The sequence below is a fragment of the Mytilus edulis genome, chromosome 7 (assembly GCF_963676685.1).
Source record: "Mytilus edulis chromosome 7, xbMytEdul2.2, whole genome shotgun sequence".
NCBI classification, from domain to species: Eukaryota; Metazoa; Mollusca; class Bivalvia; order Mytilida; family Mytilidae; genus Mytilus; species Mytilus edulis.
The window spans coordinates 30638564-30656526 of NC_092350.1; the positions used below are offsets into that span (position 1 = coordinate 30638564).

Sequence of the window (17963 nt, forward strand, 5' to 3'; positions counted from 1 at the left end):
CAAACTTGGGGATTTTTGTAAACTCAAAGGAAGACTGTTCCAAAGTCTTATAGTGGAAGGAATGAAACTATTGAAATAAGAGCTAGTTCTAGCAAGAGGCGGATGAAAAGTGTTATTTTCATTCCTCAAAGTATAAGGGGTTTGTCTGGGAAGATATGGCTGGACTAACTCATATAAGTATGCAGGTGTCATCCCATTTAATATTTTATAGAATAGTACAAGCTTATGTTTATTACGTCTATTCTCCAGAGTTTCTAAACCTAATTCAATATAAAGTTTTTGTCTGGAGGAATTACGTCGTAAACCTGTAATTATTCTAGCGGCTTCTATCTGAATATTTTCAAGAAGCTCAGACTCGTGCTGGGAGCAGTTGCCCCATACAACATCCCCATACTCTAATATAGGTCTAATAAAAGCATAATAAATACGTATAAGTGAACTCCTATCTAATAAATGCTTAACTTGACGAAGCACAGATAGACGAGAGCATGCTTTTTTATAAATAATATCAATATGTGAGTTCCATGAAGCTGATGACTGAAATTTTATCCCAAGATGACAGTGAATATTTATTTTCTCTACCTCTTCCCCATTTATCCCAAAAAATACAGGTGGGTGTTTCCTTTCCCTTCTTGTAAATACAATATTTTTAGTTTTCTTAGAGTTAAATTGAACAGCCCATGATTTTGCCCAATTTAAGATAACATCCAAGTCATCAGTCAAAGAAGCAGCTGCTACAGCAGGATCATCATCTACTATAACAAATAAAGAGGTGTCATCTGCAAAAAGTCTAATATCATTAGAAATGTCATTTATTATATCATTTATATAAATAAGAAACAGAAAGGGTCCTAAAACTGATCCCTGGGGGACACCTGCATGTATACTTCTTAGAGTTGACGAAAAACCTTCTGAAACGACCTTTTGTTGACGATCTGAAAGATAGCTTTCTATCCAAGATAAGAGCTGATCATTTATGCCAGATTGTTTAAGTTTAAATAAAAATCAAAATCAAATTTTAAAACACACTTGTTCTTTTCTTTGACTCGATAAATATCTTTAAGCTAACAAAAAAGAAAACCATATGTTTGATTGGTGCAGAGCACTGAAAATAAAGTGTTCTTGGAATATTGGTGAAAAAACCGTGATGAGATTACAAAAAGTAATAAGTAGGTTTTTTTCAAAAAAAAGTCTACCTTTCAAAATTCTAAATGTGTAACTTTGTAAACTTAATTGTAAGTTGTTCCTTGTGTTTTAGCTTACTATCAAATTTGACTCGGATACCAAAATGACTGTAATGGAAAAATGGGAACAAGCAACCGGATGGAAAGATGTGAAACTCGTACGAACAATTGAAGGAAACACAATGACAGCAGTGAGTATCCAATAAAAGAATATGATATGGTAAAACTAAGTTATCTCGTGAACGGCATTTATTCTTGATTGTGAGTTGTCTCATTGGCACTCCTATCACATCTTCTCATATCTATTGACAAAAATATAAGACATTAGTGGATTTGTTTTTTAATCATGGTATCTATGATGAGTTCAGTATTGTTAAAAACTGGACTGAACAAATTGATAACGCAGAAAAATTAATGGTATAAAAATCTTGATTTTGAAGTTGCTTACCTAACACAAATATTAACTCTATTTCGATCTTTTGCATCTGTAAACATGATGAACAACTAATAATTCAAGTTCCAGTTATGCATTGTACATTGTTTTTTCATCAAATCAAAGACGAACTATCGTATTCCTGAAATTGATATACAAACTCATAAAAAGTTGTTTTTCTTACCTTTGAATTAAGTGGGAAAATATTAAAAAGAAAAGTGACATGTATCAATTGCAATTGCTCTCCTTTGTGTGGGTTTGGTGTTGTCTTTTAAACAAATCTTGCAATCCTTTACTTCTCTGTTAGAGCACAGACAAAAAGAAAATTCTTTATTTGCAGAATCAGTCTACATTTAAGATTTAGATGCATCTTATGCTTCACGAATATGTGATTTAAATATATTGATATATAATTAGCTAATTGACATTAAAGGTTTTGGAAGATCTGGAAAGTGGAGAAAAGATGACCCAAGTATTCGAGAAATGCACATAGATTGAGGAAAAAAATAGTGGAGTGGTAATAAGCGTCATCAATTGGTGTTGTTTGAATATTTACTAGTGCATATTGTAATGCTGACTGAATATGTTTGAAATAGAATGCGATGTAGAAAAAGCAACAAAAGGAAGGACTTCAACGAATCACAAGCCATCACATTTAAAGAATTTCACATTTACATCTGATATAAAAACAAAAAGATTGTTTTTTGAGGCAGCATTGTAATAAAACCATTTTTCTATTATAATGTCGTTTGTTTTATATGTTATTTACAAATTATTTCGATAAAAAAAAGACGAAAGATACCAGATGGACAGTCAAACTCATAGATATAAACTGACAATGCCATGGTTAAAAATAAAAAGACAAAAGACAAATAATAGTACAGAAGACACAACATAGAAAACCAAAGACTAAACAACACGAACCCCATAAAAAACTGGGGGTGATATCAGGTGCTCCGGAAGGGTAAGCAGATCATGTTCCACATCTGTTTAGGAGAATTATACATTAAAGGATCAATAAAGCTTATCACTTTTTAAATAAGGGCATGATATCAAGGGGGTAAATAAACCTAGAAAATACAAGTGTATACAAGTGCCAAAATCCTTACAAACAGACGAACAGACAGTAATTACTCTATAAATACTCCACATTACGAAACAGAACTCTAAAGCATGTGCAAAAATTGATCATAATCAGAAATCGGGGATGATTAAGTTGTTCTGGAAGTGACAACTGACATGTTGCTCATTTGGATGATCGGTGACCTAATTGCAATGATCATAAACTTCATCTTAATGTTTGTTTATTGTCAACATACAAAATAAGGCAAACCTACCGTTATTTGAATGCTCATGAAATTAATACGTTTTATTTCTACTGAATGCCTGCACTTAAACCCCTGAAAAGAAATTGAAGCAAATCCTAGTTGTATTTCTTTATTTACTATGTAAACAACAATATGTTATGTAATGATATGAAGACTATGTTGTTAACTCTTTTCAACTAAGATTCACTAAACCGTTTTGTATAATTAACACCAGTCACACATTTATTCCAAATGAGCATAACCTAAGGAACAAAAGAGGGGCAAAAGATATCAGAGGGACATCCAAACTCATAGATCAAAAAGAAACTGAAAACGACATGGCTACAAAAGAAAAATACAAACAGACAAACAATAATACACAAAACACAACATACAACATACAAAAACAAAAATAAAGACAAAGCAACAGAAACAAGCATTCCATTGTTAATTGTATATTCTACATGGAAAAATTTAAACGTAACCTCATCATGACTGACATAATTTATCTTAAACTACATGAACATGATGAAGGTCAATAGAAGCTGCAACGTAATTCAATAATTTTTCATGGATCGGTTTAAAGGTTACAAAACAGAACAATAGCAATTGACATTATCGCTATTTTGTGCATTTTTCTTTTGAACTCTTTTTGTGATAATTTTCATATCATGCTTCTCGCTTGAGATGGAAAAATTATCGCTAGAAACTAAGGAGACCACGTGACGTTGCTAACGAAATTGACATGAAATTGACAACGTCGTCATAGGTAAAATAGCGATAAACAGATTATCTTTGGTCATCTCAACTCGATTGCTTTTCTCACTTTCGCTGTACCAGCTCAAGCGAGAAAATCAATCTCGTTGAGATGATCAACGATAATCTATAAATATCAGCAATGTCCTGATTAATATGCAGATGATAATGTTTATCGTTTAGCCTGTATTCTTAAAATTGAGCTGCCTGGAACTTAGGAATGTGTACTCCTAGTACTACTTTGCCTTTACTTCTTAGGAAAACAGAACTCACAATTCGTCCGCTCTGACCGTGTCTGTATTGACATTTTGGATATCACTTAACGCAATATAATGTATTCCTGGTAAAATATTAAGTCAAGTATTTCGCCAACACATATTTCTTACACGTTTACCAAATTTTTCAATAGATAAATAAATTTGGTTCGGAACTTTCTTGTTTGTAGTTAACCTTTTAGCACATCCTATGTATCCTATTGGTCTGGTGATACCCTCGGGGAATAAGAACTCCACCAGCAGTGAATCACTATTGGTCTCAGTGGTGATACCCGCGGGGAATAAGAACTCCACCAGCAGTGAATCACTATTAGTCTGGTGATACCCTCGGGAATAAGAACTCCCCCAGCAGTGAATCACTGCAGTAAAAATATATAGTGATTTACCAATTTATGATGGCGAACTGAGAACTTAAGTATTTTTTTTTATAACTTTCTGGAGTAAATTTATGGAGATATCAGGTTATTTATTAAAACAAATATGTAGTGGGAAATCTTAATTCAATATGATAATTTTGCATCATGGTTTAGGTTGTCTATATAATATGATGTTTTTATTTCTTAGAATTTTTTATATTATAAATTTATACTTACGCATCTAGAACAACTAATATTTACGAAGAAGGGAAAGAATTGTCGAAAACACTTTTTTGGACAATGTCTTAGGGTAGTCAAAATTGAGGTCCTTGCTATTGGTCTATTTTATTTCTTTCTAAGCTTTAGTCGATTACAAGGTGAAATACTGTTTTTCACAAGTATATAAATATCCGTAAGTATGATCCATTTTCCGTTAAACTAACCCATTATGTTGGTCGGTTCTTCGAGTTTTGTATAATTTTTTTAAACATTTTCTGGTCATGTAAATATATTGAAAAACACCATTAAAACTCAATTACACTTTTATATTCTCTTTTTAGAAATTAACCAGCGATAAAATAAACGTCACAAAAATACGCCATCTTTTGTGATGGCGTTGAATCATTTGTGTGATGCACAGTTTATAATTCTATTGTGGTATCCTGTTATACTGTCGTAAATGCATGGATCATGTCTGTTTTTATTCTGTAGTTTACATGTTTAAATAAACTACTGTCAGTTACTATATTATTTATTTGTGTATTTCTCTGTCCTGTGTCTTTTTGTGTTAATTTGTATAATATTACTGTCATATGCAATTTTGTCATTTTAGCGGTATTTTATAACATTGCCATATAAATGGTAGGTTTGGGTAGCTATAAAACCAGGTTCAAGTGACCATTTTTCTTAAAATGTATTGCATCAAGACAGAAATATTGCAGTTGTTATCAAAGAGTCAGTTTGTTTGTGTCAGTTCAGTGTTTCTGTTGTTCCGCTGTTTCCCTCTTATAGTTGGTATATTTTACACGGTTTTGGTTTGTGAGTGACTCAGATTTGTTTTCGCTCGATACAATAATTCGTGATAGAGATTTCAATAAGTTACCACGAGTATTTTTAAAATTTGAGATCTAGCTTTTAATACGAAATTATAATTTCGGGAGATCATACGTGAGCTCCTTAGATTTTGGAATAGTTTTTAGCAGATTTCAATCTGTATTGCATGTACATTAAGCATCTGTCATACAGAAAACCGGTTAAAGATTGTCTATTGGTATTATTAGATGGAAAACAATGTAGAATTTTTTTTTCTAAAAACATCAGCAAAAGTTTTTAAAGAAGCTAGTACCCTTTTAGTTGATGTGGCTTTCAAAGATTAATAACAATTGAAGAGGAAATTCAATATAAACAAATCATTTATTAGACCTTTTTATATACGGTCTATTTATCGGTTACTGAACTGAACTTGGAAAGATAAGAGAATCAATGATGTTATCGCAAAACAAATATTTCTGTTTCCATATATTTTACGCTAAAAGGCATTTTTGTGGCATTAAAAATCGTTGATAGTTAATATATGTTACTACTTTATGAGAACGACTACGACAGGTAAGATGTATGGGGTCGTCTCAAAAATAAAAATTAAAAATAATAGTATTGGTCACTATTGATTTTATTGCTTGACATTTATTTGATCGGCAATGATACATCTTTCCAAGAGAGTCCAAATGACATGATGTTTTTTTTCTAATTTAGTATGAAGAAAAGTATGGGCATTAAATTACATTTCTTATAGGATCTTTTTGGACGTTGAGCTGTCATGGTAAAATTTGGAAAATTAAAAAAAAAAAAAAAATTATGCTCTTCGGCAACCAGATGGATGGGGTTGATGAATTGGCTCGCCCTAATGTTGTTAGGCAAAAAAAAAAGAAAAAAAAGAAAGCGATTCCGATTAAAATCATTTTGATCTTTCATCTCACAAAGCACACATTCAGAGTTACTGCATGTTCCTCATTTTGTCGGGTAGTACCACCACCCCCACCACCAAAAAGAGAAAAGGAACTAGAGGCTCACAAGAGCCTGTGTCGCTCACCTGTTACTGTATTTACTGATGTCGGCCATCTTGTTTGTTGGGCGGGGTAATTAGACACTTTTTTCTAAAATAGATACCCTAGTAATGATTGTTGCCAAGTTTGGTTATATTTGGCCCATAGTTTAAGAGAAGAAGATTTTTGTACAAGTTAAAAAAATGACGAAAAGTTGTTCAATGTTGACTATAAAGGACAATAACTCCTTAAGGGGTTCTCTGACAATTTTGGTCATGTTGACTTTTTTGTAGATCTTACTGAACATTATTGCTGTTTACAGTTTATCTCTATCTATAATAGTATTCAAGATAATAACCAAAAACTGCAAAATTTCCTTAAAATTACCAATTTTAGGGCAGCAACCCAACAACGGGTTGTAGGATTCATCTGAAAATTTGTGAGGGGATAGATCTTATTCTGATGGACATTTAAATCTTAAAAGATTTGCCCTAAATGTTTTAGTTTCAAAGATATAAAGCAAAAACTGCATTTTACCACTAAGTTCTAATTTTAGCCATGTCGGCCATTTTGTTTGGTAGGTGGGGTCATCGGACACATTTTTTAAACTATATACCACAATTATGAGTGTGGCCAAGTTAGTTTAAAATAGGCCCAGTAGTTTCAGAGAAGAAGATTTTGAACAAGTTACAAAAAATGACGAAAAAGTTGTTAAAATTGACTATAAAGGGCAATAAACTCTTTAAGGGATTGACTGACAATTTTGGTCATGTTTGACTTATTTGTAGGTCTTATTTTACTGAACATTATTGCTGTTTACAGTTTATCTCTATCTATAATAGTATTCAAGATAATAACCAAAAACTGCAAAATTTACTTAAAATTTCCAATTCAGGGACAGCAACCCAACAACAGGTTGTCCGATTCGTCTGAAAATTTCAAGGCAGATAGATCTTGACCTGGTCAACAATTTTACAACTGTCAAATTTGCTCTAAATGCTTTGGTTTTAAAGATATAAGCCAAAATATACATTTTACCCCTGTGTTCTATTTTTAGCCATGGCGGCCATCTTTGTTTGATGGCTAGGTCATTGGACACATTTTTAAAACAAACTAGATACCCCAAGGATGATTGTGACCAAGTTTGGTTAAATTTGGCCCAGTAGTTTCAGAGAAGAAGATTTTTGTAAAAGTTTACGGACGACGGACGACGGACGCCAAGTGATGAGGTCAGATCAGGGGAGCTTAAAAAGAGAAGGTTTCTACGACAAAGGGACTATGCATTTTTCAATCAATTTGTGAGGACGATCATATAATCAAATGAGGGATAATCTGTCGTTTGAGTCTAAATCCTTGCTAGCCACTGTCCAAAAAGACTTTGCAATAACTACAAGCTTTATAGTAACTTTCAAGATGAAATACAAATTCCATTCGCAGGTATGTACTGCTTAAACGTTGTTACATAAGCAGAAGCTTACTGATTAGAACAAGAAGTCAATTACATTATATCCCCAATTCTTTCTTCAAAGAATGCATCAACCGTTACAAGGTATCATGAAGCCGAGTAATCCCTCGTTGATAAAATACCGATGGGATATTTTCTATCGACATTTGGAATCAATTGGTTTTGCCACTCTCGAAATTGAGTATACACCAGTTAAGGTGGAGATCGGTTGAAAAATTCGATCGTGTTTACACGCGCGTAACGGACGGATTGACAATCCAGTAATTATCTATAATCTAAAATTAATTATACTGAAATAACGAGGTCAAATTTGTCAGCCGTCATGAGGTAAAAACGACAAATCAAATTTCCACTTTACATATAGCTAATATAGGTATACAATGGTGTTGATTAAAAATGACACCACTTCAGACCTATTTGTTTTCCACATAATTAATATTGCCAATAATTGATAAGATCCAGGTCGACGAGTTCAAACAGAAAGATTTGAAAGCCGCAGATAAAACTGTGCATCTTATAATCGGCATGACTTTATCAGATGACAATACCAATACTAAAATAAGGCTTAGGCATAGTTATATACTTTAATTCAGTCACGGACACGCGATATCAAGGTTGTGTTCTAGTATTTCATAAATTTCGTAAATATCATAAAACAATTTACAGAAACAAAGTAATTGTGATTGGCATGGGGCACAATCTTTTGATGGAAAATCGCATAATAATAAAATTGAAGAGAAAGCTGACAATGATACCGAATGATTCGAGTAATTAAAAATCAATTTCAACGTGAAATGTAGTGTAAATACATGTTATAAGAAATTAAATGACAGAGGAATATATTTATTTAATTTGAATTTTGTTTCACCTACGGGACAATCTTAGATGAAAATAAAACTAATTTGATTGAAATAAGAATTCTATTTCATATTATTGTTGCATAAATTAAAGGACATTCTACTTTTTTGTAGAACGTTCTACTTAAAATTTAGCGTAACCCAAGTTTAAATTGTATGTTGTATATTGAATAGAAATTCTACCTTTTGCAGGTCATATTTTAGAACGTTCTACTTTATAATGATTCAGTTTACCTGGTAACTGATACATGTATATTGATTAATGGCGAGTGTATCTACTATATAAAAGAAATGTAAAGTCACTGAATAACCCACAAATATTCAACCAGCACGCCAGGTTAACGTCTACATACTATTTCGATATGGCTCAATTTTTAGGAAAATGGAATTCAGTATCTATGACCAATATCGAAGATGTAGGAAAAGTTTTGGGTAAGTTTGTGTTTTATTTCATATTTATTCTCCATATTTGCGTATGTCCTGAATAGTTACGAACACTCGTTTCGGTCTTATATATCATATTATTGTATTTTCTATCAAATATAAAGCCACAATAATAGATAAATTATCTCTAGGGCTATGTCAATGATACTAATAGGACATAATCTTAAGTCTAGATATATACTTTGAATTCACTAAACGATAAAATGATGTATTCCCATTTTCAGTCAAAATAATAGTGAGTGCAGGTAAGCTATACCCACACTCACATTAAATTGAAAGTAGTCGGAATAGCATGACTTCAAAACTTGTGAAAAAATGTCCCACAATTCCAAAGTTGTATCCACCATAAGTCATAACTAGAGACAAAACCAAACCATCAATAACATTATTTAAAAAAGAGGTGCGATAGATACCAGAGGGACCTGCAAACTCATAGATCGAAACAAAAATTCCAACGCCGAAAAAGTAAAAAAAAACTAAAACTAGATGAATAAAAGTACACTAGACACAACATAGAAAACTAAAGACTAAGCAACACGAACCTAACCAATAACTAGGGGTTATCTCAGGTACCGGTGCTATGGAAGTGTCAGCAGATCCTGCTTAACTGGTGGCACCTGTCGTGTTGCTCATGTTATTACAAAATCGGTAAATAGTCTGATTCGGTAGGTCACATTCATGAAAAGGGAACGGATTTTAGATACTACATAAGAAACAAATACGATATCATTGTAGATACGTTAAATGAATAAGACAGTTAATGTTTAACTAGTAATTTAAGAATCTTTGTCAATGTACTATATTGGGATTAATTTACGATGACGACCAAAGAATTTTTTATTTGTTGCCAAAGAAGATAGCCGGTTACAAATTAAAGATATAAAATCAGTAGAATGACAACTGTATTTAATGAAAACCTAGTTTAAGTTTTCCAAATAGTTAATATGTCTCTTATCTTTTTTAGCGTGTTGAATATACATGTAAAATGAACTTTCAGGGTATACAGATGAAATGATTAAAAAGTTCAAAGAATCTAAATGGACATTTGAATTCACCAAAGATGGAGATAAGTTTTCAATTACAAATCAATCAGACAACACACCTAAATCAACTAATACATACGAAGAAGGGAAAGAATTGGTGACGAAAAACTCATTTGGACAATGTCTTAAGGTATCTTTTAATGTGTTTGAGCTTTTGATTTTGTCGTTTGATTAGGTACTTTCCTTTTCGAATTTTCCTCGGAGTTCAATATTTTTGTGATTTTACTATTTTCTATTCCAGATTGAGGAATTGGAGACTGTTAACAAATATGTTCATTTGTAAATATGATCCATATTCAGTTGATCAAACAAATAAGTGAGCGTATAAAGGTTTGTAATTAATTTCAGGTCATGTAAAACCGGAATGTAATGTTTTTTGTCCGGTATGCACCACGGAGGTAAAGCATAAAACCACTTTGCCGACTTTAAATATTATTTTTGTCCAGAATGGACGTTAATAGATATAGGTAGATGTGTTGTGAGTGCCAATGAGACAACTCTCCATCCAAATAACAATTAAAAAAAAGTAAACCATTATAGGTCAATGTACGGCCTTCAACACGGAGCCTTGGCTCACACCGAACAACAAGCTATAAAGGGCCCCAAAATTACAAGTGTAAAACCATTCAAACAGGAAAGCCTGCGGTCTAATTAATCTTTATAAAATAAGCACACATTAATTAGTAAATTCAGTTATAAGTACTGCAGCACAAGAAAAAAGTTTAAAAACTGAAAGTAAAAACAAAACGTTTGTCCTCCTCCCCGCAAGGAAGATAGATAGTTATCAAAGGTACCAGGGTTATAATTAAGTACGCCAGAACGTGAACATATAATCCAATTGTCGCTTTGCTCCCATTTCTAAATATGACACCTTGTAAATAAGCTATTCGCTTGAAAATAAATAACCTTTTTACGATCTTTATATTTTTTTTGTATTTTAGATTACTATCAAATTTGACTCGGATTCCCAAATGACTGTATTGGAAAAAATGGAACTACCAGGTGGTTGGAAAAATATGAAACTTGTTCGAAAAGTTGAAGGAAATAAAATGACAGCAGTAAGTATTCATTAATGTTTATGAACCCTTCTGTAGCCATCTGTTTGGGGATAGTCTCATTGCCAATCATAACACATCACATTAATGTTTATGAACCCTTCTGTAGCCATCTGTTTGGGGATAGTCTCATTACCAATCATAACACATCACGTTAATGTTTATGAACCCTTCTGTAGCCATCTGTATGGGGATAGTCTCATTACCAATCATAATACATCACGTTAATGTTTATGAACGCTTCTATAGCCATCTGTATGGGGATAGTCCCTTTGCCAATCATAACACATGACGTTAATGTTTATGAACCCTTCTGTTGCCATCTGTATGGTGATAGTCTCATTGCCAATCATAACATATCACGTTAATGTTTTTGAATCCCTTAATAATATTAACCAACCATATTTGACATCTTACTTCCAAGATGGACCTCTGAGTATATACTTAGTAGTATATATAGGTAAATTGTATGTGTAATACAATCAATGGCAAGCGTGCTGTATCAGCCATCCGTGATGATATCGATATCAGCACGGTTGCAAAAGCTTTATCACACCTTTAATTTGGATGACGTCACATCATCGATTGCAGTCACCGTTGCAAAGGCTTTATCAAAACCCTAATATGTATGACGTCATGTCAAACCAATACTCTGTATGACGTCATTTCAAACCAAAACTCCTTATCTGTATGACGTCATGTCACATAAAAAAAACTCCATCTACTTGAGGTATATTTATATAATAAAGTGTATATGATATGGTTTTTTTCAATATCACACACCGTATCAACCCTCAAACAATATAATCCCTCGAGCAGAGCTTCTGTATCTGTATCTGTATCTGTATTTCACACTTCTGTAATTGAATTCTGTATGACACAGATTCCTTTCGGCTATGTTTTTACATATACGGTACTTAACTTACTTCTTGATAAGGATTTATTGAAACACCGTCATTTTTAATCTTAAGAATATTCTATTTGAACAAGTCTTGGTCAAGATTATTTTGTTAAGTTGTCAGGATTTTTTTTACCACTCCACTCTACCCTACCCCATCACGAATATCAAATAGTCATCCCATTGGTAAAAACTAAAGTTAAGAACCTATTTTATTATACCTCACTTATCATTATCATTTTCTATATAAAGTAGGAACACAATATTTTGACTATTTTTTTTCAAATTGCAAGCTTTGAACTATTGGACCGGTCAATAGTTTCCAACTATTGGACCACGAAGAAACTATTTGACCGCAAGCGTATTTATATTTCGAGGAACTGCCAATGCAGCAGCGTGATTGGAGTATGTTTTAAATTCTTCGGGAGTAACGACGTCGCGGTTTAACTATTTTACAGCCCGTAACAGAGAAGTGATCGAATTGATGTTTCTTTACCGTCAAAATTAGCTAACTTAATTGAGTAGTGACCGAACTATTGGTACTTTAACGTTAAAAAGATTGACAATGTTGACAAACTTTCATGTGTCGATAATCAAGTTTGATACCGATAATATTGAAAATAATTCTAATAAAATGAAACAAAATATGTCCATGCACCATTTCGATTGGGCGAAAAGTAGTCATTTCTTCAAAGTCAGAACAGAAAAAAAAAAGATTTATGGAAGGACGTCTTGATAGTATTATTTCCTTTAAATTTTACCCAAAACTAAAAGAAATATACTGATAAACAATTAAAAAGGTGTTTGATAGGAATGAAGTCCTTTATTTTTTCGGACTACAATGTGTACCGTATGTGTGATGGATTTGAATTCAATCAATAACTTTGAAATGTTTTCTCATATGTATACACAAAAGGGAGGACTGGTATTTGTACTTCTGTTAGAATATGTCTTCGTCCGTTTCACATGCCAAACTTTTCCTAGTACAGTTTAAACGGGAAAATTTTGTTGATTCTGTACTCACACTTCACGCGTAGTTGAGTACAAGTGTCCTCGTAGTGAACGCACCCGACTACGCGTGCAGTAAAAAGTGTACTCTTACGTCGGATACCGGGCAATTTCTTTGTTATATCTGTACTTTATCAAATACATGTACATGTTAATATTTACTTAATATTAAATAGGTAACAGTTATTGCTGAAAGCCTGTTCAGGGTTTCTTTCTTGTGTATGATTATATAATTTTTCACATGCCTGAACTCATTGACGATAATGTAAGGTGCTCTATTAGAAAAAAATAGATTTCTAGTACGGGTTTGAAAAAGAAATTTCGCCTTTTCTTTAGCCTGTTTTGTACATTTAGTTTAACAGATATGATTCAATGGAAATTTTCACATGGAACCTTCGGTAAATAGGAAAATGAAAAGATATGGGGTAATTTATAGAGAGACCACACTCCATCCATGAGAAAAACGGAGGGAATTTAAAAATCTAGAGGTCTCCACAAGGCTTTCAACAAGGGTGGAATCACACTCCTTCTGAAAAGCTCCAAATCGCCCCAACGTGTACATACGTTTGGTCATCAAGAGATTCTGGTTTCTCTTTTTGTGTGTCATAAACATTCAATTCAATTCGGATTTGAATTTAATTTACCGAAACATTTCCTTACATTAAATCTTAGGACGGTCAGAACATTTTGAGGACGCAACAGATCGAAGTACAATTTTAAGTAGTTCATAGATGTGCAATAATTCAGCTTCCTGTACATGTTCATGAAGTTCTAAATTTTGAATGTTGATTTCTTTAAAAAAACACCATTTTTTTACAATAAAAAATCTCAAAATGTCCGTTAACAATGAAAAAGTTTGACCATGAAAAATCACATATCTAAGAAAAGCAGTCGTTTAATTGATTATAAGAAAGTTTCAGTATATCATGTCAAAGTTTTTTAATTTGAGAGTTTTCCTTTAGTTACAAATGTAGCTCCATGTCTGATGGTGAAATACAAATGAATGCCTCAGAAAGTGGTGAATTAGTTTCCATTAATGACAGATGAATCGGGCCAAGCTTAGTAACTTACAGTAAACAGACTACTGTAACGTTGACGCACTCGTCGAACTGTTTAAAAGATTTGTGTTTATGACCAAAAATTTATATGCAACTTCATTTATAAATTAATCTGAATTTTATAGCGCGTCGTCACAATAATGAAAGTTATAAAAACAAATCTATAACCAGCAGATCTATACTTCTATAAAGAAAGTATTCTTGTACAAAAGGGTATTTATTATAAAATGGTCCTAACTATAGAATAGATATTTTACCACAGAAATCTTAAACGGAAGTTTCGACAATTTTAAACAGAAGAGATTTAAAAATAAATTTAACTTTAAATAAACACTGAAATAATTTTAATGCCTCGAAGGTGTAAAGAATAAACCAACAATCTCAATCTTTAAAAGTGTCTTCATTGCACTAACCGACGAATTCATGTTTACAGTAGAAACAGTGGATGTGACTCCAATAAATTCACATTATCATTGTAGTCATGAATATTTATCGCTTATATCAAATTGATAAAGATTTTATCGAGGTCGCACCAACTGTTTCTACAGCTAAGATCAGTTACATGTAAGATTCGCACGACTAAGCCATTGTTTATGACAGAACACACATTCTTGATTATGTATTGTTGTTTCCGTCAGTTCGAAAGTATTTGATCATTTCAACTGAATTTACTCCTTTGTAGTTCATAATATGTGTCATGAACAAAGACATATGTTCGATTGAATAATGATTTCCTCGTAACAAATGATAGAAATTTCGGAGATCCCGTATTTGATCCTTTACCGTTAAAATGAAAATGCCAATGACAGAGGTTGATTATAAAAAAATGTTTTACTGTGTTAAAAAAACTTCGACTTAAACAACGAAAACCGACTTAAACAACGAAAACTTACACGTTGGAAATGAAATATTTTGTCGATGAAGAAAATTAAATTATGTTACTTCTGAAATAAGTTTGTTGATAACGTAACCTATTCTGACGGTAAAGAAACGCGAATTCGATCACTACTCTGTTACGGGCTGTATCTAAGTTTGATGGCAATGCAGGACATAGCCTTAGCATTTCCGAATATTTATGAAGTAAACATTAAACAATATGCTTGTGTTTCTGGTTTTTTTTTTTATATAATGATAATGTATCCCCCCCATTTATTGTCTGTTGTCTTCTTCGATAAAATATAAAACACTGACTAATTTGCTTTTCGTGACATAGAAAGTTTATTGTCCTTGATAGTTACCCCACAAGGACGCAGTGTGTCAGTGTAAGATCATCCCGATGGCCGGAGGCCAGAGGGTGATCTAACACTTACACACCAAGTCCGAATGGGATAACTATTTTACATCCCTGCTGTTTTAGATTAGACGAAAAAACCGCTACTATTCATAAAATCGAGTTTAGAACGCCACACAACCACTATAATATAATTTATATATTACTTTATGATATATACCCTTTATGACCTCCGAACACGATGAGTAGATATCAAACAATGTCAACTCGCCACACTTGCCAATCGGCCCACACTATATCGCCACTTTATAAAAAATCGCCCCATTCTTGTTAACCGACTCTTCCCACTTTTGAATAAGTGTAAAATCAAATTGAACAATTAGTCTGACAACTTTCTTATTAACGAAAAAGGTTTAAACCCCACTGAATAAAGGTCTGCCAACTCGCCCCACTTATAAAAAGATTTTGCTTCCTTTAAGTATGTTAAATTACTGTTAGTTCGTATCCAGTCGTCCTTGTGTAGTGGTATGTATCGTGGCTTGATATGCTAAAGGTCTTGAGTTCGAATCCCTGCGTATACACTGGATTTTTTCCACGTGATTTTGATAGATAGTCTTTTCCGTATAATTAATTATAAGTTTTATAGTGGATTTGACATTCCCGCCAAAATGTTACAGAACAAAGGAAAGCATGCATAACAAAGAAACTGGGGTGATCTGGTAGGGGTGAACCGGCTCAGATCACCCCTGTTAGAACAGAGGAGCTTGGATGTATTCTCGGAGTACAACTTTTGCCGTCGGTTTCGCCTCAGGGCAATAGTCGCACCTCGGGGACAATAAACTTACTATTCCCCTCATACCCAGTCAATAAGTATACAATGTAACTTTAGCACATACTTACAACTTCTCGTCCAATCAAATTGCTTGAATTTGCCTTCTAATTTTCATAGTACATACTTTTTCCGTGTACTAAGTAACTACGCATGAATGACCACAAGGGTAAGATTTCATTGTATCGTAATCAAGATATTAGAACAACAATTGCTACTGGCTATTTTGAAAAAAATCTGTGTTCCAAATTTAACTAAATAGTTTGTAATTAGTTTTCAAACAGATTCTTAACATCCTACTAATCGTCTTTTGATCCAATTTTTTTTTTTTACAATTAAAAGTTTCTTTCATTAAAATAAAGAGTAACACTTATGGTTCTTTATACCTTGATTAAAATACAACTCCATCTAAAATCTGTAATCCTTTATCTTCCATGAAATTACTTTGTACACAAAACGAGTCAACCATGAATCTTTTGAAGGGAAATTGTTAATAAAGCAATTTGATATATTTCGTCATTAATTGGTCGATTATTGGTTGCCTAATGACCAGTGACAAATATTTCATGAATGTAAACTATCCACTGGACTACCTATGGGTACATACCAGGGGCAGATCCAGCCTTTTTTAAAAGGTGTTTCAACCAAAGATTAAAAAAATGTATGGGAGGGGGATCCAACTGTTTGTACTCATTCAAAAGCATTTTCAATATAGTTTTAGTTTTTACGTGAATTTAAAATATATTTTCAAGAAGTTAAAGCTTTCACTGCAATTTAAGAATTGTCTGCTCTTGTTCAATTTATTTTGTCATCTTACCATGTAAATAAGTACATGTATAGTAAAACACCGCTTTATATCAATAAACATACTTACACCAGCAGCTACCTAGTTTTCTTTTCATTCTAAAGTCAAGGGTCTTTTGAAATCCCATTTTTACAATGATATTAGTGAGTAGATTTACAAAACTACGTTAATGAGCTACATCTAGTCAGCCAAAACATGTCAATTACACTAATTACAGGATTACTCAAGTTGTAAATATGTGCTAAATTGGATATTGTATAGAAAGGTATATAATATGAAACTAAGAGCTCGGGGGCAAGCCCCTCGCTCTAAGTTTCATATTATATACCTTTCTATACAATAACCGACACGTATTTGTTCTTTGAAACAAATTGTACTATCCTAATTATCTGCCACAAAACCAATTTTATTTTGTAGCTGTAATCATATACTAATTACCTTTTACTGTGTCTGACGTATTTTTGTGTAAGAAACATAAATGATGAATATTTACCAATCAACTATTACAAATGAATCATAATAATTTCGACAATGATGTTATATCAACTGATTGTCATTTAAGGTTTTCGAAGAACTGGAAAGTGGCGCAAAGATGACCCAAACTTTCGAGAGATGCACATAGTCTGAAGAACAAACAAACGGAGTGGTAGTGAACGTCATTCATAAGTGTTGTTTGAATGTGTGAAAACGTCTTGAGATGCCTAAAGAATGTACACACAAGATGTATGTGTGTAATAAGCGACAAAAACAGTTTTTAAAAGAACAGAAGAGCACAAAAGTCTTCTGCGAAAATCAGACGATAACATGTTTTTATGTTTAACCCCTAGAATATTTGTCGTAAATACACAATTGTTGGCAGCTTTGCAATAAAACTTTTTCTAACATAGTTATCTCTTAATTTATTTTTGCTTAACTAC

The 17963-nt window shown here is 32.7% G+C and overlaps 2 protein-coding genes across 3 annotated transcripts in view; both read left to right on the forward strand.

The window, feature by feature from the left end:
* LOC139481234 (fatty acid-binding protein-like) overlaps window positions 1-17963 on the forward strand; it is a 69593-nt gene that overhangs the window by 5485 nt on the left and 46145 nt on the right. Inside the window, exons 3-4 of one of the 2 annotated variants that reach the window (XM_071264407.1) lie at window positions 1259-1375; window positions 2051-2360. The exons of the other annotated variant lie outside the window; for it this stretch is intronic. Coding sequence (XP_071120508.1) covers window positions 1259-1375; window positions 2051-2110 — 177 coding nt within the window. The 3' untranslated portion in view covers window positions 2111-2360. Of the gene's footprint in view, window positions 1-1258; window positions 1376-2050; window positions 2361-17963 lie in introns of those variants that run through there. 2 annotated transcript variants of the gene reach the window in all.
* On the forward strand, window positions 8938-17932 carry LOC139481235 (fatty acid-binding protein 1-like). Its single transcript, XM_071264408.1, has 4 exons — window positions 8938-9107; window positions 10117-10292; window positions 11104-11220; window positions 17609-17932. Exons 1-4 carry the CDS (start codon window positions 9038-9040, stop codon window positions 17666-17668), a joined length of 423 nt encoding a protein of 140 aa, XP_071120509.1. The 5' UTR covers window positions 8938-9037; the 3' UTR covers window positions 17669-17932.

Excerpts from the sequence above, each read along its gene's own strand:
- LOC139481235 (XM_071264408.1), top strand. The coding sequence starts at position 9,038 with ATGGCTCAATTTTTAGGAAAATGGAATTCAGTATCTATGACCAATATC. Across the intron at positions 10,293-11,103 it reads CATTTGGACAATGTCTTAAG|ATTACTATCAAATTTGACTC; the intron begins GTATCTTTTAAT and ends TTTGTATTTTAG. Across the intron at positions 11,221-17,608 it reads AAGGAAATAAAATGACAGCA|GTTTTCGAAGAACTGGAAAG; the intron begins GTAAGTATTCAT and ends TTGTCATTTAAG.